The sequence below is a fragment of the Misgurnus anguillicaudatus genome, chromosome 23, assembly GCF_027580225.2.
Source record: "Misgurnus anguillicaudatus chromosome 23, ASM2758022v2, whole genome shotgun sequence".
Classification (NCBI taxonomy): domain Eukaryota; kingdom Metazoa; phylum Chordata; class Actinopteri; order Cypriniformes; family Cobitidae; genus Misgurnus; species Misgurnus anguillicaudatus.
Window position 1 is genome coordinate 17,015,506 of NC_073359.2, and position 25,742 is coordinate 17,041,247.

The 25,742-nt window shown below is 39.2% G+C and overlaps 1 protein-coding gene across 6 annotated transcripts in view; it reads right to left on the reverse strand.

Annotated features, from left to right (window-relative positions):
• Positions 1-1,678: 1,678 nt before the first annotated feature.
• Positions 1,679-25,742, reverse strand: part of shdb (Src homology 2 domain containing transforming protein D, b) — a 39,707-nt gene continuing 15,643 nt past the window's right edge. For 4 of the 6 annotated variants that reach the window (XM_055216587.2, XM_055216586.2, XM_055216585.2 and 1 more), the window contains 4 exons: positions 13,517-13,594; positions 12,604-12,766; positions 8,347-8,466; positions 1,679-2,549 (listed from right to left, as the gene is read on the reverse strand). In XM_055216587.2, the coding sequence (XP_055072562.2) occupies positions 2,363-2,549; positions 8,347-8,466; positions 12,604-12,766; positions 13,517-13,594 (548 nt within the window). In that variant the 3' untranslated portion in view covers positions 1,679-2,362. The remainder of the gene's footprint in view (positions 2,550-8,346; positions 8,467-12,603; positions 12,767-13,516; positions 13,595-25,742) is intronic. The other 2 variants (XM_055216590.2, XM_055216591.2) reach the window with 1 other exon arrangement.

The window sequence follows — 25,742 nt, forward strand, 5'->3', positions numbered from 1 at the left end:
TGGTTAAGAGCTTAAATTACATTTAAATTACAATTGACTATTAACTTTAAAGCTTGGTTACAGTTGTGCCCATGATTGTTTGATAAGAAAGTTGGTCCAGGTCCAGCAATGAACACTAAAGTAGGAACTTGGTTCAATAGCATGCTGAGATCCGGGTCACTAGCCTTTAAACTGGAATTCCCATTGATCCGTCATCATCTACTCTTATCCTCCTCAGCTTTAAAAATTGAGCAAAGGATACAACCAGTCCTCCCCCAGATCCCTGCGTCTTTTCAATCTATTACAATAGCCGTATGCGAGCTGCATCTGACCGGGCTTAGAGATAAGCTCTGCTGGATGAGGTCTTTATCTGGGCCAGCTGCTCACTAGGGAGGGAGGAGGGGGCAAAGGTCATATGTCAGTAAATGAACAGACAGTACAAGTTGCCAGTCTTCACCGTGATGAAATCCAGAAGACGCCTTGCTTTAGCGCACCAGTAACATGATAATGGCAGATATTTGCAAGCCCTTGAGAGAAAGCATTTTTTTTTCACACTTTGTCGCACATCTGGGTCTCCCTTTCATCGCTCGGCTTTTGTCTGAGCCCGCGGCTGAGAAATCCTTTTGAGAAAGGCCTAATTATTCCATGACTAGTAAGAGCCTAATTACTAGTGGAATTAGCGCTGCGTTTATTGCGAGCGGGAGATTTTGAGATACTGACATGGCGGACGGCTGCGATGTGAAATGAGCCCACCAACCCCCCTTCAGCTGTTGAGAATTTGAGCAATCTCTGGTTACAGTCCAGCAGACACACCTGTCGCAATAGCTTTCACTCCAAGGGAGAGCGTGTGTGCATGTCGGCGTAACGTCTGAGGTAGATTAACGCGTCTGTTTCGGACTTGTGTGGCACATGCCTGTATGTGAACGTACGTTTATGTGTCAGGGCAGCTGGGAACGTTCAGTAGATGCAGCACTGGCATTATATGCCCCACAACGTGGGCGTAAGTGTGTTGTGTTGGTTTTTACGTTTCCATGGTTTGCGTCAGAAATGATTCCTGGCTCGGGTGTGATCGCAGGTGTTTCTTTTGTGAGCATATAAGATGGATTACAATCTGTAGCCAAATATGCACACAAGCGTTGCATTCTCTAAATTGTGATAGACATTTGAAATCATAACATGAAAAAAAAACTAAGCAGAAATCAAGCCCAAATCAAACTTCGATTTTTTTATATTTAATCTCACCGACTTCCGTAACGAAAGTCAAGGAGACCAGAAATCAACTGTGGCTTCTTTGCCCGTCACACCTGTAATCATTCGTAGCCATTTCATTTGGCAACGTAATGAAAGCAATCCCACGATGCTTCGCTTCGGCAGAACCGAGATAATGAGTACCCGGACACACAAACACAGGCAATGACGCCTAATTTAGGGAGACCGACTGCCGTGGGCTGCAATGGGAAAAGCGTGAACATTTACAACCACGCTAAACGTTCAATCTTGGTGATCTTTTCCAGCGCGGCATGTGCTTCCTTGGGGAACAGCGTATATAGCAACCATTAACACGTCTGCTTGTCAGTCTCTTGTGAGTCATCTCCCGTGTCACTCGATAACAGCTTTACAATAGCATGCACGGCAAGATAAAGCAATTACATTTATTACACTGCAACACGTCAGTGTAAAGCATTTGAAGGAAAGCTAATTCTTATTCACTCTTTTGTAAGTTTATTATACAACACATTTGAAACAGCAGCTAAGAAACATCTTCAACATTTTACCGTATCCTAAATAATATCAATAACAGACAGATTTTTGCATGTGATTATTCAAACATCACACTTAACAGAACTGAAATGATAGTATCTGTTCTCAGCGTTATAATATGAAGACCCTGATCTATGACAGGGCCACAGTGACCAAAATTAAAACGGAAAAATGACATCATATGAAACGAAATGGGATTGACTACTTCCTTAAACCGACTAGACGGCATCTGTGTGGTCTTAAGAGTCTTACAAACGACTTAACAAACTTTAAAGAGAGGATAGTCATAAATGTCTTTTACAGCAGCTATAAATGAGCAGACTTCCGTCTGGTTGACCCAAGAGGCTGCTAATCGATCAATAAACATTAGAGATGACTAATCCATAGTCCCAACAGAAAATAATGAAGCCAAGTGACGGGTCTCACTGCCGACAGTCGTCTGATAAAGTTCACAGAAGGGCCATTTTGTGAGACGGAAAGTCACGTTAATTTAATCTGACATGTTTAAAGTTCATTCACGATTTATTAAACAGATGACCCTTAAAAAAAATGTAAGGAACCTAAAAAAAATCTTTTCATGTCATTTCGCTCATAGCACTGAGACCTGCAGTGCTTCGACCAATCACAGAGTCTGAACCAGGACGGGGAAGAGGAGGGACAAGTGTTCGGCTCCTTTGATGGGAAGCTTGTGTGTGGTGTAGTAGTGGATCACTTCAGGGATGGTCTCGAACGGAGGACTATTCTGACCCAGAACGTAGCGTCCGTCTTTGGACTGCGAGAATTTAATGTGCATGAAACCCTGGCAACTCCTGAAACACAACATGCAAAAATTAGACTAAATAAGAATCTGAATAAGATTTGGAAATGATGTATTTAATTTCCCCAAAATGTTCAAAAGTGAACTACCACGGTACTGTGTGACAATATACAAACGGAAAAATAGGGTCAAATGTTTGGACACCATTATGATACCAAAGTACTAGTTTCGTAATCTTTTACTGTGGGTTCACACCAGCCGCGTTTGAGGCGTCAAATTCGCATCAACCGCGTCTACTTTGCAGCTCGAGCATTTTGAGTTTACTTGCTTCATTCACATGTAAAATTCTAGTCATCGAGACATTCATGCGGAAATTCGCGTCATGGGAGGGGCATCTGCGACTCCGCTCGCTTCCTGTAATCACGTCACTACTAGAGCAAGCTCCTGATTTTAAATTTGAAGTTTAAATTTTTCAACTCGCGCGTTTCCCGCTGCAATGCTTAATTCGCGCCATTTGCGTGAACTAGACGTGCGGATGAGGCGGAATCGCGTCTGCCGCGCTAAACGCCTCATTCACGCCGCAAGACCTCCAGACGTGCGTCAACGCGTCTCCACATTGACTTAACATTGAAATCACTCGCGCTTGATGCCTGTACCACAGCTGGCATGAACGCAGCATTAGGTGCCTTATAGTACCATTTAAGTAACAGATTTATTGAATACAGTAAATCAAATAGTCACGGCGCATTCACACGGGGCGTCAGCGTTAACGCTTCCCATTCACTTTTAATGGGTGACGTCATGCGTTGCCGAACTGAATTGTGGATCCGTCGGCGCCGCGTCAGTGCCGTTGCTCGCGGCAGAAGTTGAACATTTCTCAACGCGTGCGTCAGCCAATCAGATCGCCTTATGCAAATTACCTATACAGAGCCAGCCAATTACGTTTATGGAAGAACGAGCATGTGTAGCGGCCACTGTGATTGGCTGTTGGCCACGCTTCAGACAAGCCTTCCGTTAAGCGTTAACGCTTACGCCCCGTGTGAATGCGCCATAAGGTTACATTCACATGGAGTGTAAGCGTTAACACTTCTCGTTTACTTTTAATGGGTGACGTCATGCGTTGCCGACCTGAATTGTGGATTCGTCAACGTTGCGTCACTGCCGTTGCCCGCAGCAGAAGTTTAACATTTCTCAACTTTTCAAGCGCCAACGCGTGCATCAGCAAATCAAATCACCTTATTCAAATTACCTAATGCAAGCCAGCCAATTACGTTCATGTAAGACCAGAGCATGTGTTGTGGCCACTGTGATTGACTGTTGGCCACGCTTCAGACAAGTCTTACATCAAGCGTTAACGCTTTCGCCCCGTGTGAATGTACCGCAAGATTGTTTTTACTCAAGACCGTAACCACACCTTGAACATTGGGGGGACCAAAACATTCAAGGGTGTATAAAAGTAAATTAAAAACAAAATTTTTTTTGGGGGGGGGCAAATTGTCCATTCCTGATTATTGGGGGGTACATGTCCACCTCAATGTCTGTTGTGGTTACGGCCCTGTTTACACTAAACATAATATGCATTTGGTAGATGGTTTATCTAGGGGTGTACACTGTGTACTTGTGTTCAACCTACAGTATATCCTTGCTAGACTCATGCTTTACAACTTACAGGAGCTACATGATTTTTTTAGGGCATGGTATGGTATTACCATCAGTGATCTATGGTACCACTACAGTACTTTTTCAAAAAAGCAGCCCAAAAAAGAATATGGGGCAATAATACAGCAGTAACAAAATAACCACACATATAGTCAATCATTTCATTGTGGTTCGACAGCTTTAATATAACACAATCCACAGGCGTGGTTGTGAATCTTATATTTGGGTCACTGTTAAACAAAAGCTGGCATTAAATAGGACAATGTGAGTAATCGGTGTAAAAGTATATCAACACTTCATCACACCTTAGTGTGAACACTTGCCCTTTAAGATGCCCGAGTCCTAAGTGCTGGTTTTATAGAAACAGAAATAAATGTATTCTGTAATTGGTTGTTTTTTACATAAATCTGATTTAAAACACTCAGATTGTGAATGAAATCAGAAGGAATCCGAGCACAACCACGTCGTTTAGTGCTGTACAATTGAGCAGCACATTAAAATTCAGGTCTCAAGGTGTTCAGGGAGCGTGTCATCTCCAGCAAGGTATTTTCTAGTAGGTACGTGATGAACAGCGTCGCTTATAGAAAAGACTTCAGGCTTGAAATAAAGCCCTGTGAATCTCAATGGTGGCTCTTTCAAAGCTCTCGATGTTGAGCCGTCGCGCTTTGATTTCCATCAGATCTCCATTAAGGAGGCCATTGGCGTATCTCCATTATGACATCAGACAGTGCTGCTCAGCCATTCCAACACTTTTCAGAATCTGTTGTACATGTGTGAAAGTATTACAAGGTTGTACATAAGCTTTATTTATTTATTTATTTATCGTCACCTGCTCCCGACGAGCTGGATGGTGCCTATGAAAGCGCTATATAAATGCAGTCCATTTACCATTTTTTTTCACACGACACGTGAAACAAATGCCTTATTTTACAAATGTAAATAAATCCTGATGTTATGGTGGCTTGGAAACATCTGAAACTAGTTTTTCTTGATAAAATAATAATAAAACAAAATACAACTTTGAAACGTAATGTAAGATATTTGTTAACAAATTTCCAAACAATTCTAGATATTGTCTAGAAAAATATATTTTGAAAAAATGTTAATCACCAAACAGATCTGAGGCACCAACCATAGTATTATTTCTTCTTCTTATTTCTGGCAATGGTGCATCAGATGTGCTTGGTTACAAATATATATATATATATATATATATACAGTCTTGTTCAAAATAATAGCAGTACAATGTGACTAACCAGAATAATCAAGGTTTTTAGTATATTTTTTATTGCTACGTGGCAAACAAGTTACCAGTAGGTTCAGTAGATTCTCAGAAAACAAACAAGACCCAGCATTCATGATATGCACGCTCTTAAGGCTGTGCAATTGGGCAATTAGTTGAAAGGGGTGTGTTCAAAAAAATAGCAGTGTGGCATTCAATCACTGAGGTCATCAATTTTTTGAAGAAACAGGTGTGAATCAGGTGGCCCCTATTTAAGGATGAAGCCAACACTTGTTGAACATGCATTTGAAAGCTGAGAAAATGGGTCGTTCAAGACATTGTTCAGAAGAACAGCGTACTTTGATTAAAAAGTTGATTGGAGAGAAGAAAACCTATAAAGAGGTGCAAAAAATGATAGGCTGTTCAGCTAAAATGATCTCCAATGCCTTAAAATGGAGAGCAAAACCAGAGAGACGTGGAAGAACACGGAAGGCAACCATCAAAATGGATAGAAGAAAAACCAGAATGGCAAAGGCTCAGCCAATGATCATCTCCAGGATGATCAAAGACAGTCTGGAGTTACCTGTAAGTACTGTGACAGTTAGAAGACGTCTGTGTGAAGCTAATCGATTTTCAAGAATCCCCCGCAAAGTCCCTCTGTTAAAAAAAAGGCATGTGCAGAAGAGGTTACAATTTGCCAAAGAACACATCAACTGGCCTAAAGAGAAATGGAGGAACATTTTGTGGACTGATGAGAGTAAAATTGTTCTTTTTGGGTCCAAGGGCCACAGGCAGTTTGTGAGACGACCCCCAAACTCTGAATTCAAGCCACAGTACACAGTGAAGACAGTGAAGCATGGAGCATGATATGGGCATGTTTCTCCTACTATGGTGTTGGGCCTATTTATCGCATACCAGGGATCATGGATCAGTTTGCATATGTTAAAATACTTGAAGAGGTCATGTTGCCCTATGCTGAAAAGGACATGCCCTTGAAATGGTTGTTTCAACAAGACAATCACCCAAAACACACTAGTAAACGGGCAAAGTCTTGGTTCCAAACCAACAAAATTAATGTTATGGAGTGGCCAGCCCAATCTCCAGACCTTAATCCAATTGAGAACTTGTGGGGTGATATCAAAAATGCTGTAAAACCAAGAAATGTGAATGAATTGTGGAATGTTGTTAAAGAATCATGGAGTGGAATAACAGCTGAGAGGTGCTACAAGTTGGTTGACTCCATGCCACACAGATGTCAAGCAGTTTTAAAAAACTGTGGCCATACAACTAAATATTAGTTTAGTGATTCACAGGATTGCTAAATCCCAGAAAAAAAAAATGTTTGTACAAAATAGTTTTGAGTTTGTACAGTCAAAGGTAGACACTGCTATTTTTTTGAACACACCCCTTTCAACTAATTGCCCAATTGCATAGCCTTGGGAGCGTGCATGTCATGAGTGCTGGGTCTTGTTTGTTTTCTGGGAGTCTGCTGAGCCTACTGGTGGCTTGTTTGCCACGTAGCAATAAAAAATATACTAAAAACCTTGATTATTCTGGTTAGTCACATTGTACTGCTATTATTTTGAAACAGACTGTATGTGGGTCTTTAAAGGAAAACGCCACCATTTTTCAATATTTTACTATGTTCTTACGTGAACTTAGACAAATTAATACATACCTATCTTTTTTCAATGTGTGTACTTAATCTTTGTACACCAAATCGTGAATGTGTTTGCACTTAGCCTAGCCCCATTCATTCCTTAGAATTTAAACAGGGAAGAATTTAGAAGCCACCAAACAAATCCATGTTTTACCTATTTAAAGACTGTTACATAAGTAAGTATAGTGGCACAAAATAAAAGGTGTCGATTTTTATGGGGATAAAAAATGGAAGTTTGAGTGAGCGGGGTAGTAGTCAGGAGTGATGATGTTACTGCGTACCGAGGTCGAAGTGCTGCAAACTAAGTGCTCTTCCGCCATACAATATAGTTCTCTTTATTTATCCGCTTAGAAAATCACCACGTCTTATTTTGTGCCACCAAACTTACTCATGTAACTACTCAGTCTTTAAATAAGGAAAACATGGAAGTGTTTGGTGGCTTCTAAATTCATCCCTGTTTGGATCCTAAGTAATGAATAGGGCTAGGCTAAATGCTAACACATTCACGATGCGCTGTACAAAGATTAAGTGCACGCATTGAAAAAAGATAGGTTTGTATTAATTCGTCTAAGTTGAGGTAAGAACATAGTAAAATATAGAAAAACAGTGGTGTTTTCCTTTAATGCAAATTTAACCAGAATATGAAAGTGGTTTGGGTTTGTAAAAAAAAATAGAGATTGCACGAAATGGAACCAATTTGTTTTCCCTGATAAACAAATCCTTATGTTGTTGATTATTCTGTTAAGTGCTTTTGCATTTCTGTCCACTGCGTAAAAAACTGCGCATGCCATGTGTGATTACGTCTGTTAAGGTGCATATAAGGGCTCTCATTTGTGTGTCCTACCGCAGGTCATTCATATTCATTAAAGACGCCAGGAGGAGTTTTGTGAACTCGAGAGCTATTCACCTGCCTGATTACAGCTCGGGGAGAATAAATGAGAAAGAGAGAGCAAGTGAAGACACTGGAGGGGGGGTATATGAGGTCTGGATCAAGAAGATAATTACAAGTGCGAGATTCGACCAGATAAGCACTATCGCTCTAGCTGATAGCTTATCGAAAAGTGCACCAGTGTGCAAATGAGGTGCATGGGAGGAGGGGCTTGGGGGGATGAAAGAGACAAAAGAAAAAAACAGGTTGGAATAAAAGAACAAAAATAACAAAGATGCAGACAACTAAACGCAAATGAGGCAAAACACGAGGCAATTAGTTTAAATGAGGTAATAGGGGAAGAGGTTTGCTCACTTCATTTACCAGTAATGGAGGGGATAAAGAAACCAAATGATACCGATGTGGGTGAAATTATGTACCTTAAAGAGAGAGAGTAGTCTAAGCGGCTGGTCTCGCTGTTTCGTACCAAATAGCTGCACTCCTTACACAGGGTCAGGAGAGACTCCGCCTCCGAGCGCGACAAGGAGCCGTGATACCAACTGAAAGAGAACGTAATTATTATTGATATTGTGATGTTGTGTTTGATGCGCCTTGTGGTTATATTGTATCTGAATAATGTGCAGAACCCAAAATTTGTATGTTAACTAGGCTCCAAAAACGGGCTAATCAGAAATCATCATAGTTGTAATGTAAAGATAAACAAATATACTGAGTTTGGTAACTAAATTGCTACCTCAAAAGCTACATTATTTTAAAAAATTGTCAAATAGAGTAGCTACTGGTTACCCCTCAACACAAACACCAAAGACATTTGATAGGGTAAGTGTGTGTACGTGTATGTGTGGGTGTATTTCTGCTTTGTGTCACGTCCCCGTGCGACCACAGCTGCCGTCTGACTGAGGATGATGTTTCTGGGGAATTCTGTATTCAGAACAGCTGACTAAAATTCGCAACAGTACTTTGGATGCACTTCATTAAGCCATTAGAAAGACCAATCACGTACCCCGTTCCGATATAACAAATATTCTATGTATTAAACGAATATCAGAGTTTCCCAAAGATATATAACACCACAAAACCATCACACTGATATATACTCAAGTACTTAAAAAGATTGTATTAGTAAACATTACTAAATGCGTTTAACTAACATGAACAAACAATGAACAAGATACTGTAGTTGTTCAGCATGTATTAATTCTTGTTAATGTTAGTAAATGTCAATCAATACAGTTGACTAATGTTAAAAGTTACAATGCTTGATTTTTAAAAATGTATTGGTTAAAGCCAAAATTAACATGAACAAAGATTAACAAATGCTGTAGAAGTATTGTTAAAGTGCACCTATTTCATTGCTAAAAAACAACGTTATTTTGTGTTTGCGTGGTTTGTGGTTAAAAAACACATTATTTCCACAAACTGTACATTTTTGTAGCTCCAGATTTCACTCTCTTCCTGAAACACACGGATTTGAAAAGCTCTATGTCCCTGATTGGCAAGCTAATCTGTACGTTGTTGTGATTGGGCTTAATGCCTCTGACATCAGCTGGAAATGTGACGCTCCTTACCATGTTTGAAAGATTCTGTCACAATGCAGGGCTAGCAGGAGTTAATTTACAGGCTGTGAGTCCGAAGCGGGAGGAATTATGATAATTAGGGATGCACTGAAATGAAAATTCTTGGCCAAAACCGAAAAAGAGGAAACCAAGGCCGAAAAACCGAAACACCAAAATGAATTATTATCATAAAACTCACGGTTCGGATCACTTTACAGTTTTTGAGGCACGGATAGGATTATTTTTCAGATTAGCAAAAAGGGGGTGGGGAAAATCTAATAACAAATAAAGAAATTGCAAACATTTATAAAAAAGAATAAAGTTGCACATTAATAAGGGCTAACATTAGCATTAGGTACAGAAATCAAATTAAATGAGTCATAACATGGTCTTTGTATAAATTAAATGTATTATTATTTTTAGAGCTACAGAAGTGATTTTCTATTTGTCTTGGGTTGTTTGATTAACATTAATGACACAGACTTATTGAGGTTACTGTCTCTTTAAGACCAAATAAGCAGAGACTGATTTCTGACTGTAATCTATACATGGACTTAAGACATAAACAAATGTTTTTATTAGAAAAAGAATACTGTGGAGATCATTTTGTTTATGTGTGTCCTGTCAATAATAGAAAGATTTTATGTTCGCTTGTTTGCGTCTCACTCGTGTGTGCACTATTGAGGGCACTTAAACGAATCCCAAACAGCGCAGCATAAAAACGATACGTTGTTTTTCATTGCATTATTCGGCAAATGTATGTTAGTGGACTACAGTAGGCTATGAGACACATTTGCGCGACTCTCTCTAAAGTTTACACATCAAGAGTTCTGACAACTGCTCACTTTAGCACCTTTTTGCGGTTAAATACATCCACACCGCATACATATTGCTTCAGACAAGCACGTGCAGGTCGCGGTTTCTGTTTGCGTCATCACAACATTTCGGCTGTATCGTTTCGGTGATGAATGTCTTTTTCGGTGGCCGAATATTCGGTGCATCCCTAATGATAATGACGGTCTTGTCTTACATCACCAATCCCAGGAAGAAAGTTTGTTGTAGTCCAAGAAAAGAGATTTACGTCAGAGACGATAACTTGCGTCATCGTTTACTTTGGGGTTTGTACCTTTTGCATATCGTTAACATGTACTAATAAACACTTACACACCAAAGGAAATGTAAAACGCGAATCAGACCATAGGGCCTCTTTAATTGTTAGTTCATGTTAGCTAATGCATTAACTAATTGTAAACAAACACAACGTTACTGTAAATATGCTCAACACAAGTTAAAACTGCACTGTTTGATAAAAATAAACAAAAATAAAAAGTTTAGAAAGAAATCAGCGTTCAAAATTGTCTTCCTACCTTACATTAAATCGCAACAGTAAGCTATCTTATAATAATAATAATTCATAATCTGAGCTGTTGGTTTGGATTTATCTGGAAATGTTTGTTTTAAACATGTTAATAAATAACCACGAATATAGTTAATCATTTCATTGTGTTTTGACAGCCTTAAAATAACACAATCCATAGGCCTATGGGGTGGTTTCCCAGACAGGTCTTATCCTAGTCCCAGACTAAAATGCATGTTTGAGCTGCCTTAACTTAAAGCTCACTAACACACGCTGTTTCTGCATTTTTGATATTAATCTGGAGTACCTATAGAGTAGTATGACATCCTTTATATCTCCGAAGAGTCTTTAGTTTAATCAGATTTATAAAAGAAAGATTAGCTTTACCGAATCTTTCCGATAACGTACGAAAAAATGAAGAAGGAGGAGTTATAACACGGGAGGAGCGAGTTAGAGTCATGCAACACTATACAACACTGTTTTAACTTATGATTCACTACATGTTCGTGTCATTTATATAATATACACGCGCCTATTTCCAACATAAGACAGAAGTCTTACTTACCACGTGTAACTCGTCATGACCCGGTTCTGAAAATCCACCGCATCAAACACACACGCAAAACTCCGCTGCTAATCCGGATAATAAACTATATCCATTGTTTCCATGAGGCTGGATGTCTTCTCCTTACATCCAAAAACACACTTCTTGTTGTGCCATTGTTGACTTTTGAAATTAAACAAAGCTGAGTGGCGTGATAAGCTGTTAGCAAGCTCTAGCGTCTCCCGCTAACTGACGGCTGGGCGGGGTTTTCCGGGGGAAGTTTTCCGGCGGAAGCCCATATAAAGAAGTGATACGTATCGAAAACCCCTGAAACGTCAGTTAGAACCGTAATCGAAAAAAATTAGCCGAAACTTGTACGAACCCTGGCGAAGTGCATTTGGCACAGAAATACTCTGAAACACGCCCAACTGCATTTTTGACACTTTGCCTACGTTTAGCATGAGGAAACAACTCTATAACTGTGTTAATAAGTCAGAATGCTTGAAATACCATTAAACCCCCCCTTTAAAAACACCTTGTACTGGCATATCTTAAAGGTCACGTTCTTTCTGATCCCATTTTTTAAACCCTAGTTAGTGTGTAATGTTGCTTTAATAGCATAAATAATACCTGTAAAAGGATAAAGCTCAAAGTTTACTGCCAGGCGATATTTTTTCTTTAGCAGAATTCGCCTTTCAAAGCCTACAGCAAACAGCTGGTTTGGACTACAGCCCTCTACTTCCTGCTTTAATGACGTCACTAGAACAGTTTTTTGACAAAACTCTGCCCACAGGAATATGTCAGTCGCCAGCTAAGCTAACACTAAACAAACTACACAATCAGAACTCGTTACATATTTCTGAAGGAGGGAGTTCATAGAACAAGGAAGAAATCAGCACGTTTTGAGGACAGTGAAAACAGTGGTATACAGATAAGTAAATTTTGTGAAAAATACCGCTTTTTTACACGCGAAACATGAACACGTTATATTGCGCACTGTAAACACAATCAAAGCTTCAAAAACACAGAAAGAACACGACCTTTAACATTAATCAATGCCATTGTTTTGTCTCAAGAAGCACACAGTATTGTGTTTTGTACGGTTTGTTTGTAAAAACTACTATAACCAAGGCCTAGTCCTGGATTAATCTAAGCCCTTTTCTAGAAACGGCCCCTATATGTTTTAAACTGTAGTTTAGTGGTGACAGGATGGACATACACTTGTTTCTCCAGGGGCAGGGTTGGGTCCACTCTCTCCCCCATCACAGAATGAGGGTCACTGGGCTTGCGAAGCTTCGAGCTGCCTGTGGTTGGTAGAGGCCTAGAAGACCTCAGGCGCTCTGTGGGAGAAGAACGATCCCACTCAGCGCCTTCAAACTGCACTGTGTGGAGGAGAGAGAGAGAGAGAGAGAGAGAAAGAGAGAGAAAATGTTTTATGTGCTCAATAGTAAAGTGATTATAAAAAAAACGCTATTTGAAAAACAAATCAAATTACACAAACATAACAGTATAGATTTACATCACAGGTTTATAACGCCACGTCCCAGCCAGGTGTGATATGAAAACAATAAAACATTGATCAATTTTGAAATGTCAATATATTTCATACTAATGTGATACTCATCCTAAGTGAGAATTTATTTTTACATTTCTTTCTTTTGGCATCAAAATCTTTCTTTAAAGCAGTTTAGGCTTATTTAATGATGGTGATAACAGAAATTACCCATAAAACCTGGTTTAAGACATGGCATGACATAAGTGCGATTCTACGGTCATCACATGCAACTGTGATGAGATCACGGCTAAGAAAGAGTTTAAACCAGGACACAAAAGAGGAACAGAAAAGAAAACCAAGGTTGACAAGGCAAACGTACCACGGTTGTAAACTAATATAACAATTTACGTGAAAAGAGACCTGAGGGCAAGAAAGGGGTCGGGGTTCGGACCACTCAAACAAACCAAGTAGGAAAACAGAAGAAAACCCTCCACATGTTCACATCACACGCTGCTGTGATGCAAGTCAGCATACAAGGGAAGCAAACAGAAATGGTTTCCCTTAGCAATTTGAGGAGCAACTAATATTAGGACAGATGCGGGACACTTTAGGGGCAGAAATTGGAAAGAAAGTTCACCTTGCTCGCCCAAGACAGGCTCCTCCTCCAGCTGTCCAACTGGAGGAGGCCAGGGCAGATCGGCCAGATCTTTCATATCTGTGTGTAAGTGATAGAAACAGTGAGACGCAAAGAGATAATGGTGAAAATTCTGCTTAAAATTCGGATAAGAGAGATAAAAGGTCAGTGAGGTTGATGGTAGGTTAGACAAAGAAAGCGAGAAAGACAGAGAAACAGAGGCATCACATTGCTTATCTCGCAGTAAATGCAACAAGGAGCAGAGAGCTGACTCGACATCCAATTACCATCACAATCCCATAATGCTCATTACCGTCACCCATACTGTATAGATGGGGCTTCCTATAATACACATGCTGCTGGGGATGGATATGTACTCTAATACACGACAGATAAATCATTTAAGTGCTTAATGCGGGCTGTACATGTCTGATTCCTTTTTATAGCTGGCTGACATACATGTGACAGACGTTTTTGTCTGGCAAGTGTTCCTGTAACTCAGTTGGTAGAGCATTGCATTTGCAATGCAAAGTTTGTGGATTCGAATCCCAACGATAAAAATGTACAAATGACAAAAAAAATGAATGCACTGCAAGTCGCTTTGGATATAAAAGTGTTTACGAAATGCATAAATGTAAATTTATTCCTAAAACATACCGAAACGCATATACACGCTGCCACTTGTAACGCATACAAGCGTATCGTACCCTCAATAGGATTACAAGATAAAGAATAGACCCAGTGGGATGTGCGTGACATCTTTATACACAAGACCACCACCCGACACCTCCACCCCCACCGTCCCCTCTCGAAAGGAACACGACGGGGCAATGTTTGGAGGAAGAAGTGGGCTGGCCTATACATCTCCCTGCTGACTGGTAAATTATTGAAGATAGCGTGTTGCAGACTCTTTTGCCCCTTTCCCTGTGCATTATTGATGCCGGGTGTGGTACAATGGTCCCCCATCTGGAGCTCCAAAAAAGCCTGGATCGGATCACAGGCCACAGAGCTAATCTTCCTAAACCAGGCTAACCCTGTGAATAATCCGGCTAATTCGACTAATAATTCAGATGATTTCACATATAATCCAACTAAAAAACTAATAAGATCACTAAACTGGACCAGAGCTTAACCTCTAGTCTTTATTTACTAAATACATACATACATACATACATACATACATGCATACATGCATTCATATATACATATATAAACAAAAAATATAACAAATAATATAATATATAACAAAAAATTTAACATGACAAAAATATTCAGTATTTATTGATTATGGTATTATTGATACATATTTGAGATTTTATTATACATTATTATACATTATATGAGAGTATAACAACAAATTGCAAATAACCAAATATATTCAAATATTCCTAACATTACTAAAATTTGTAACTATGTTTAAATGGCTATTTCAGAATAATTTTTGTATTTTCTTTGGTGTTTAAAGGAATAGTCAATTTTCTTAAAAGAAAAATCCAGATAATTTACTCACCACCATGTCATCCAAAATGTTGATGTCTTTCTTTGTTCAGTCGAGAAGAAATTATGTTTTTTGAGGAAAACATTGCAGGATTTTTCTCATTTTAACGGACTTCAATGGACACCAACAATTAATACTTAACTCAACACTTAACAGTTTTTTTCAACGGAGTTTTAAAGGACTATAAACGATCCCAAACGAGGCATAAGGGTCTTATCTAGCAAAACGATTGTCATTTTTGACAATAAAAATAACAAATATACACTTTTAAAGCACAACTTTTCGTCTAGATCCGGTCGTGATGCGCCAGCGCGACCTCACGCAATACGTCATGACGTCAAGAGGTCACAGAGGACGAACGCGAAACTCCGCCCCAGTGTTTACAAGTGTTAAGAAAGAGGACCGCTCCTACGTTGTTGTATGTCAACTGATACTAATTAATATTGTTATTAAAATATTGTTATTGTTTACAATGGTCCGCAAATGTGCGTTTTATATATGTAACACGTGACCTCCCTACGTCACTACGCATTTATGTTAGGTCGCGCTGGACCGGACATAGACGAAAAGTTGTGATTTAAAAGAGCATATTTTTTATTTTTCTTGTCAAAAATGACAATCGTTTCACTAGATAAGACCCTTATGCCTCGTTTGGGATCGTTTATAGTCCTTTGAAACTCTGTTGAAAAAAACTGTTATGTGTTGAGTCAAGTGTTGGTGTCCACCAAAGTCCATCAAAATGAGAAAAATCCTGCAATGCCCTCCTCAAAAAAACCCAATTTCTTCTCGACCGAACAAAGAAAGACATCAACACCCTGGACGACATGGTGGTGAGTAAATTATCTGGATTTTTCTTTTAAGAAAATGGAATATTCCTTTAAGTGTGTATTAGTACATGCTAAGGATATGCAAAAGGTATTGTCTCCAAATCTCTTATCTTGGACTACAACAAACACACGGATGGTAGGCAACAGTTTACTTCCTGGTATTGGTGATGTAGTAAAGAAATTATCATAATTCCTCCCGCTTTGGACTCCTGTTAGCATTGCATTGTAAGCGAATCTTTCAAACATGGTAAAGCCCGGAATACACTGCACGATTTTTGTCCTCCTATAAGATCCTTACCTTATCACACTGTGCAACATGGATCGTTTAAACTTGGGTACGAGGGGCATGTAGACTGTACGATGATGACACGGAAGCTTCGGCACGCGTTGCGCAACGTCACCAGCATGCGCTCGTGGTTAACAAATACCGGCGCGCAGGTCGTAGCAGCAAACACACTGTGCGGTGATCATGCCGAATTTCTGACACTGTCAGAAAACTATCGCAGACTATCTTTGGACGCAAGACCGGGAAAACGGCCGTCTTTGAACCTCTCTCATTGTACGACATAGGACCCCCGATGAAGAGCCACAATCACAAAAATCGCAACGATTGTTTCACGATGGCAATCTTTCGTCTGGGACAGCCAATAATCATGCAGTGTATCCCGGGCTTAAGGAGAGTCACATTTCCGGCTGACGTCAGAGGTATTCAGACCAATCACACCTACAGATTAACTGGCCACAGCGCTTTTCAAAACGATGAGTTTTTTACACAATTAATGCGTTTCAGGAAGAGAGTGAAATCTGGAACTACAAAAATGTACGGTATGTGGAAAATAATGTGTTTATTAAACCACGCAAACACATTGTATTATACCAAATAAACATAATAACGTTGTTTTTAGCAATGAAATAAGTGCACTTTAAAGGAAGAGTTAAAAATTGAAAGTGCATGTCATCCCAGATGTGCCTTCCATACACATCATTTTATATTAAAATGCAGACATGTTATCTTCTTATAATGTAAATTCATGTACATTTCCCAAATGTAAGAACTATTCTTTTAAAAGGCAAGGTCCCAAATTTAATGTGATTACTATATTTCAACATTTCTATACATCAAATCACATATCGACCCAATGGAGAGATGAATGGGACTTTTTCTATAAATCTATAGACCTACAGGTTTCCAACCATCGACTGAGGTTTGAGACCTCCCCATCTATCCACTGTATGATGCTAATGCATTAACCGTCCCATCAGTCCTACGGTCCCAGCATGCCTGTCAAACCCCGTCAGGCTGACAAAGGGCAACATATCAGTCCCTGTTAGCCACTGTCCCGAACAAAACCAACACTGATGAGAGTAAAGCGCTCGCCACAAAGGTCATATCAGGGCTACGATGCATCACGCTGGGACAGATGGCCGCAGCATTCGTATATCATTACGACAAAACCGCGTAGAGCCAGAAATGTGCAGTGCCGACAGAATAATCAGAGTGTCAGAGCCCATCTGGAATAATCAAAGTCTCATTTGAGCATCTAATAAAACTATATCACACCGCTGGAAAACCGTGATTAAGTCTCGATTTATAGGAGAGATGTTATTACAGAGGTGCAATCTTAATGTTTTTATGCATCGCTAGCACATTACATGCAATGTACAATCTTGTCTAGAGTGAATTTTGCTTGCATCTGGATTTAATTAACGCATTTCACAGCACCTAATGTGAAACGATTTTTCTGCTAATTGTGATGGCTGGGCTATATAACTTAAATATTAAAAATTGATATTTTTCAGCTCTGAATATTTCATGCATACAAGCTTGATTGGCATTTATTTGCTCAAAAATTATTAAAAAAGATCACAAAAATGGCCCATGCCTTTTACGAAACTAAAAGAGGACATTTAAATACATACCATAGTCATATTTAAAAAAAAAAAAAACTCAATGTAAGCACGCTGTGAATATTCACGGTATTGCCAAGCCCTAGAGACAATAGAAATTACAAAGCTTCATATTTAAACATCAGTGTATATTTACAGCACAAAAACATTACTTTCATTGTGCGTAGTATTGTTTTCGGTAATTTGCCCGAAACAATGAGAAAATCCCATTTCTCTCTTTTCACTCCATTTATCCTTTTTCCGCTCTCTTGTCTGAGCTTTTTATCTTCTGTAAACCACTTACCACCCTCTCTCCTCTCTCGCTTTCATTTCTTCTCCTAAGTGAGATGATAGCACCACCCTCCCCAACTCTCCCCATCCATCTCTTTCACTCTAGCCTCAGTGTATTTGTGAGAGACAGTATTACTCAGGACGTGTCTTTTCATTACTGTCACGGAGGGAAAGAGAAAGAAAAAGAGGGAAATAAATTGATATAGGAGCCATCTCCGCTTCCCATGGGCTTGCTTACAGCAACTTGACAGACCAGGACGTGTGAGCCAAAGCTCTCACACTCATGCTCTCGGTCCATGTTTCCAAAGAAGACCATACAGTCACACCGAAATCTTCAACAGATTTTACCCTATTCAGAATGTACCCCATTTATTTTATAATCCCTGTCTTAGTGTAAATGCCTGAGCAGTAATGTATATAAATTACTTTATAAGGCTCTAAAAGACTTGCATTTTTGGTGATGTCATCAGGCAACCTCCCATCACATTAGAGATTATGAACCAGTCAATTCATAAGCATGAAAACAAGTCCCGCCCCACATTTTTTTTCCAGTTGAATGTTGTTTATCACTCAGAAATCCATTACGCTAATGCAGCAACTTTTCAAGTTGTCATAATTAGGGATGCACCGAAAGATCGGCCATAATCTGTATTGGCAGATAAAAGCCATTATCATTATAAAAACTCCCTCTGTGTGAGTATATTGAACTGGGTGACGATGACAACACAAAAAGTTGGTTTAACTCAAAAAAGTAAGTAACCTTAATGTGCCTTAAAAATTTAAATATAAAAATTATATAAAAACTTAATGAACTTAACATTTTAGGGCAACCAGGTAACTTACTTTAAGTGAACTAATAAGTTTTTACAGTGCAAAAAATGAGGTTGGTACACTTTGCACTTGAACTTAATAATTTGAAACAAGGAGAAAAAACAAAACTATTGGTATCTATCACTATAGATGTAATTCTAAGTAACCGAATATTGGTATCAGAAATTTTGTATCGGTGCATCCGATATTTGCATGCATTATAGTATGTTTATATTGTAAATTAAAAGTCGAAACTTTTTACAATATAACGCTTATTTTTATATTTGCATGCATTATAGTATGTTTATATAGTAAATTAAATATCGAAACTTTTCACAATATAACTCTTATTTTTATATTTGCATGCGTTACTGCTGGTTTATATTGTAAATTACATATTAGGGATGCTCCGATCGTTCGGCCGCCGATCGGTATCGTCCGATAATGGCATTAAATTACTCGATCGGTAGTCGCTAAATTTGCCGATCTCATGAACCGATCTTTGTTTACTTTTGTCATCATAGGCAGGGACGTGCACAGACATTTTGAGGGGCAGGGGCTCAAGTGAAATAAAGGGCACTTCTCATAATTATGTATTTTTTTCCTTTTTTAAACAAAAAAGTATATATATTAACGCAATTCTGACTTCCTTAAAATTCATTTAAAAAGTTAATTAATTTTATCTTCCTCAAACTCACGCAATTGTTTCATTTTCAAAAGATTTCTACAAAATAATCAGTTCACACAGAAAGGAAACCATTACACAATGTGCATGTTTGAAAACATTAAATTACAGATTCATTACAAATTTGTTAAAATGCTAAAAACATAATTGTGACTGCCGAGTAGTGCTACATGCCAATAAATGCTATATGCTAGCATTGAAGTTCTATTAGTTTGCAATTAGTTGTTAATCAAAATCTGTATTTTTGTCTGATAAGGGCTCAAAATATAAGGTCTGTTTACTAATGTGAGCTTCTGGCATGAGCCTCAGAGCAGAGCAATCAGAGCAGAGCTCAACATTATTATTCATCATGAGCCTTTCAAATAGGGCAAAAATAGACCATTTCATTCAAATGACAAATTCTAGGCTTGTAAATAAACATGTAAAAACGTTTCTGTATAATTTTTGCACTTAATAAAGTGCCTTCTTTGTCAAAGAACAATTTAACATATTATGGCAACACATCCTTTGGCACCTTTAATCTTAGGTTTCATATTTATTAGGGTTACACATGTCAGAAACAACAAATATAGATTAGGTCTATTTTATATTTTACTTGTTGGTGATATTTTATTTGTTGGTCAGTAAAAATTCAGAAGTAAAGTACTGAACCATCAGATTTCTCCCCAATCTACTACATCACTCCAGTTAAACCAGTGGCGGAGTGGCAATCGGGAGAGTCGGGACTTTTCCCGGTGGGCCGGTAGTGTTTTGAGGGCCGGTCTCACGCAGAAAAACTATTAATCATATATTTAATATGCCGCAGCGCCCAAAATGTATCTGGCCGCACCGCTCTATCAAGAAGCAGTCTCCCCTGGAGTTCCAGTCGAGAGTGCAGCTTAACAGCCAATCAAAAAAAAGAAAGAGGCTACACAATAGCCAATCAGAAAATAGCACTGTTGTATCTGGGTACATTTTAACGCAACAACCGATAAAAAAAGCTTATCCTCGTTCACCCACAGAGAAGACAAAACACCAGAAATCAACAGGCTATAATGATGCTCATTAAATGTAATTTTAAATATTTTTAGTAGAACATATCTGAACATTGGTACATCACTAATAGGGATAATTTACACGTGTGTTCGACTTTATGCTATAACATAGGAACCAACAAGCGGATGACATCAACGTGCCGCGAGAGCGGTTCGAAAGCAAACTCTTCCGATGATTTCTCTACTCATCCTCGCGGTATACCTTGATGTCATCAGCCTGTCGTTCTTGCAGTGCAGCTTGAAGTCGAACAGTGGGGTTCCCCAACTTCCCCCTGCAGGAGGTCTCATGATGATCGCTGCTGTTGTGATCTTTATTTTCGCAAGTAAATTCCTTTTTTGTTTTAACATTTAAACAGACTCGGTTCTCCCCCACACTCGCCCCATGCATATTGCATACATTATTCCAGAAGTAATATGATTTGTTCTCTGTGAATAAATAAACATGTTCTCTTTCACTGGGAAATTGTAATGCAGTCGAAGTGAATTGTATTAATTATTTGCGCGCATTTTTGAATATGGCCACTTGTGGAATGAAAACTGCACGACTACAAAAGGTAAGACTTGTTTTTGCATTTAGCCCTGTTTTACTTACTAGTGTTATAGTCGTAGTTGGTTAACTACGTGTGCTTTATCACATCATTTAAAAGTCTTTATTGTGTGTTTATAAGTGTTTATTGGCGGTTGCAATGACAAGATTTGTGAAGGGACGTCACAGTATGTTTTGTTTTGATATTATCTTGTTTTAGTTTATCTGTAGCTGGAGTTACTTAGTTAAGAATTACAACATTTAAAAAGCATTTTAAACAACCATGATTTCTATTTTTGTTTTTCATTTGTATTGCTTCCGTATTGTTGTCAGTAAGTGTACATCCGTGCAGTCAGTATGATTTTGTACAGGTTGATGGAGTACACATATAATGTGGTTTCATAGATTTGTTATTTGAGAATGGCCTTCTTGTACGAAGAATTTTTGCCATACCCTAGGTTTTCGTGAAAACGTTTTTGTTACAGAGTGTCTGCAACTTAGCCAACATACAGCCTGTTCACTGACAACATTCTCAGAACAAGTAGTCTAGGCCTTGTTATATTTTCGTTATCACACAATGACTGACATTTTGTCACATTAAACATCCCTCTCTCCTATAGGCTTAATCATTTTATAAGCAACTGCTTGGCAACCAAATTAAGCTTTAGCTTACCTGAAACTAGGGACTGTTGTTGACTTAAAGATCTTTTAAAAATAATAATTATTATAACACTTGGTATTTCATGTTGTCCAGTCATTTCTTTCTTTTTTTCTACCATGGAGGGCTGGTGGTCTACGAAATGTCCCGGTAGATATTTTGGTCCCACTCCGCCCCTGAGTTAAACACATTATAGGCTACTTATTTAACAGCCATTACCAAAAACGCAAACAAAAAAGCTTACTACTGTAGTTAGCAATTATTTTATTGTTTGTCCTTTCTTATTTTATGAGCAGTCTGTTTAAACTACATACACTACACTGTTGCAAGTTTGCAACTCTTCAGGTTAATATGGGATTGCCGTGGAAAACAATGCCCCTGACAACGTGTCCCATATTTTGTGCATAAAACTGTTAATATAAGAATGCTTTCTTCCTCACACACTTACCGGTAGCTGCCTGCAATCATGCACATCGCGTCTCGTCCAGGCTGAGATTTGGCGCTTCTTACAAGCGCGAATGCAGCATACACAAGTAAAGACAAGACCAATCATAAAGCGAAGTACGTTAGAGAGGCGGGACTTAGGAAAGGTAAAGCCAATCATATTAGCGATGTGAGTTTTGGAGGCGGGACTCATCGTTAACCGTTTGTGTACCACAAATTATTTTTCTTTTTATAAGAGTTTAAATCTCATTTAAATGATTCCTGAATAAATTCATGGTAAATTAAATAAGTAACAAGTAAAAAACACAAGAAACAGACAGACATCAGTTGTTATATGAATAAAGATCGTATTATTAAAAAAAAAAAAAAAAAAAAAAGCACCCCAGAAAAAAGGGCACTTTTTCTCCAGGAATAAAAAGGGCAGGTGCTCAAGCCCCCTTTGATGTCTATGTGTGCACGTGCCTGATCATAGGGATCCTGAATGCGGCTGCAATTAGAGAGCCTTTTTATGCAATGAGAGCATTTTTACAACCCGTTGCTCATGTGCGACGTGTAGATTTGGATTTCCCTCTCCCTGCCTTTACAGAGATATGTTATGTTCCGATCAACAGCGCGACACATCTTTACATCCCCATCAAACAGCGTATACAACACAATCAATCGCGGATAATTGCATCCTCATGCCAAAAGTTTATTATTTGCATGCGTTTCAAAGTTTTGAGCGTTTAAACTTCAGAGCCTCACAGGTGCTCTTGTCTTCGTACACCCGCTGTGCGCACACACAGCTGCCTCAGTGCACATGTACAGAGCAATCTCTCTCACATCTTAAAGCTATAGTATCCCAATTAATCTCTGAATAAAAACTCTTGACTAAGGAACTATTACTGTGGGTTCACACCAGACGCGAGTTCAACGACTTGCGCGAGTAGATTACATACAAAGTCAATGCAAAGATGTGATCAGACGCGTCCTCAAGTGGGGTAATGCGAATAACGCGATATGGGCAGCGCGTTTACCATGAAAACACGCTATTAGCCTCAAACGTGTCTTCGCCCAGGTTTAAATATTAAACTCATTAATCGTGCAAATGCGCATTTTCTTAATGAATGAATTTGAATGAATTACGGTGAAATGCCACCACATCCAAAAGCCAGAGGGCGCTCTCGTGTAGAAATGCCATTTGTGCCACAGAAGTAGCAGCATTACAAACGCTATTCCAGGAAATGTCTAAAGGGATATTTATATCGCTGTTCTTCAGATTGTTTCAGGTATTTTCATGATAATACTAATATTTTGAATGATTGTGTTTGATGAGTATTGTTTTTTAAATTCACATTATAAACGACTCAAACTCATAGTGATTTTAGATTGATAAGGACTTCCTACTGATCACAGAGCCAAAGTACACGAGCAAGCTGTGCATGAAACACAGAATCGGAGCCTTGCGATTCAGAATCGATTTCAGGCAGGTCTTATTAATGGGGAACGCCATGTATCGAGCTCAAGCAAAAAATGTGCATGAAACGAAATTAAATCCCGCAAGTAATCTAAAGCGAGTAACGCGATGCCCTGCGATTGGTGTGTAGGTAGCATTATACTTTAAATTAATGTGTGTATATTTAATTCATACAGTAAAGACTGTGAAGTGTTTTATTTTCATTACTTTTAAGAGAAATAAGCCTTTTTAAAGAGATATTAAATATCTCTTCGCAGAAGAAAAATTTGTTGTGCCAATTTATTTGATTTTCTATTAAAACAATAATATACCTAATTACTGCAAGTAATATAACAAAGGCATCTGTGGTATTACTTTGTCTAGAAAAAATGTTAACAGTTACACTCATCAAGAGCTTGCATATCAGCTTAAAAAAAAACATTTATTTTTATATTAACGTTACAGCAGCGTCTCTTCTTCAGTCAGAAAATCAGTATTTAGTAATAACAATAGTATTTAGTAAGGGCAGTGACTCCAATTCACCTAACCTGCACAGCTATAAACTATGAGGAAACCGAACCACCTGGAGTAAACCCATGCTGTAAACCCTTGAAACTGCAAACTCCAACTCGCGAACACACATACGAATTCAAACACGACCGACGGCCACACACACAAAACCATCCATGGTAGCATTGGTATGCTCTGTTGCTCTCACTGGTTGAAATACAACCAGTGGCGTGTCGGTGAATGCGTGGCTGCGGTTGATTAGCGCAGTAATGAGAGCAGAGAGGCTGGAGCGATGTGTCGTGCGTCCGTGTGGACTAAGTGATTGTAGTAATTGAGTGGATAGTGACAGCTTTGCAATGGCCTAATTAAGACTCGCTGGACCGCAGCCAGATTTTTCCTTCACCATTGCGCACTTTTAACAACTGAAGTGAGACCGAGTCGAGATGCAAATAAGATGAAACCATCTGTTGTGATGGCATGTCAAAATACAAGCTAGGGAGTCTGGGACATTGTCAAATGATGTTAAAATGGCCGTTTACGGTAATGGACTGACACACAACAGTTCTGGCAGTCACTTTCTACAAATTTCAGCAGTTTAGTATGCATGCACCAAAAACATTCATCATTTAGTTTTCCATAATCCTTCCAGCATCCTTTGTGTTCAAACTCCTAAAGAGAAAGTACAATTGTTTTCCACAATACTCATCTTCTAAGTCTGACTTTTGCCCAATCACAAATCACACCCTTTCATAATTCAAACTGGAAAAGGTTTACATGCGAACCATGCTTTATTGCCTCCCTCCATCTCTCCGCCCCCTCGGCTCATCCCTTTCTCAGACCAGTTGTCTTTTTCACTTTATCACTCCCCGGAGCGTGATAATCACCACTGCTGGAGGGACGGGAGGGTGAGAGGAGAGGGCCGGCGAATCAAAATGCCCCTTACACCCCCATGGTGGTTTATCAGCCCGAGTGTGTCAGCACTGCAGGAGGACAAACCTGTCAGAGCCGAGAGGGTGAGAGGAAGAGAAAGAGAGGTTGAAGGAGAGTGGAAGTGTCAGCATGTGACTGATTACAGCCCGCCACTCGCAAGGCAAACCCCGCCTCTCGCGAGCACCGCACACAAATCTCTTTGCTTGCACAAAGAGACACCGGAATTTTCAGCATCGCTACTCAGCGGCCGTGCTGTGCCACTAATAGGGATGTACTGTACAAAATGTGTTTAAAATTGAGTTGGGATGTATGGGGGATTAGTCGTCTAGACGCTTCCAAACTAATTCTAGAAAAGCAAGCGTTCATCAGACCATCATCAGAGTTTGCATTCTCACATGACTGCTAAAATGAAAAATGTTTAGGACTGCGAGATATACCGTAATATGCAATGGCATGTCGCAATGGTTTACAATACATGAATGATGTTCAATCCTACTACTTTGAAAAGTCATGCATAGTCAAAGTTGTAGGGCGAGCCAGATAGCAAAAACAGAGTAATGCTTTCTTTTAAGCTCAGGATACACTGCACGATTATTGGCTGTCCCAGACGAAAGATTGCCATCGTGAAACAATCGTCGCGACTTCATCGGTGGTCCTATGTCGTACAATGAGAGAGGTTCAAAGACGGCCGTTT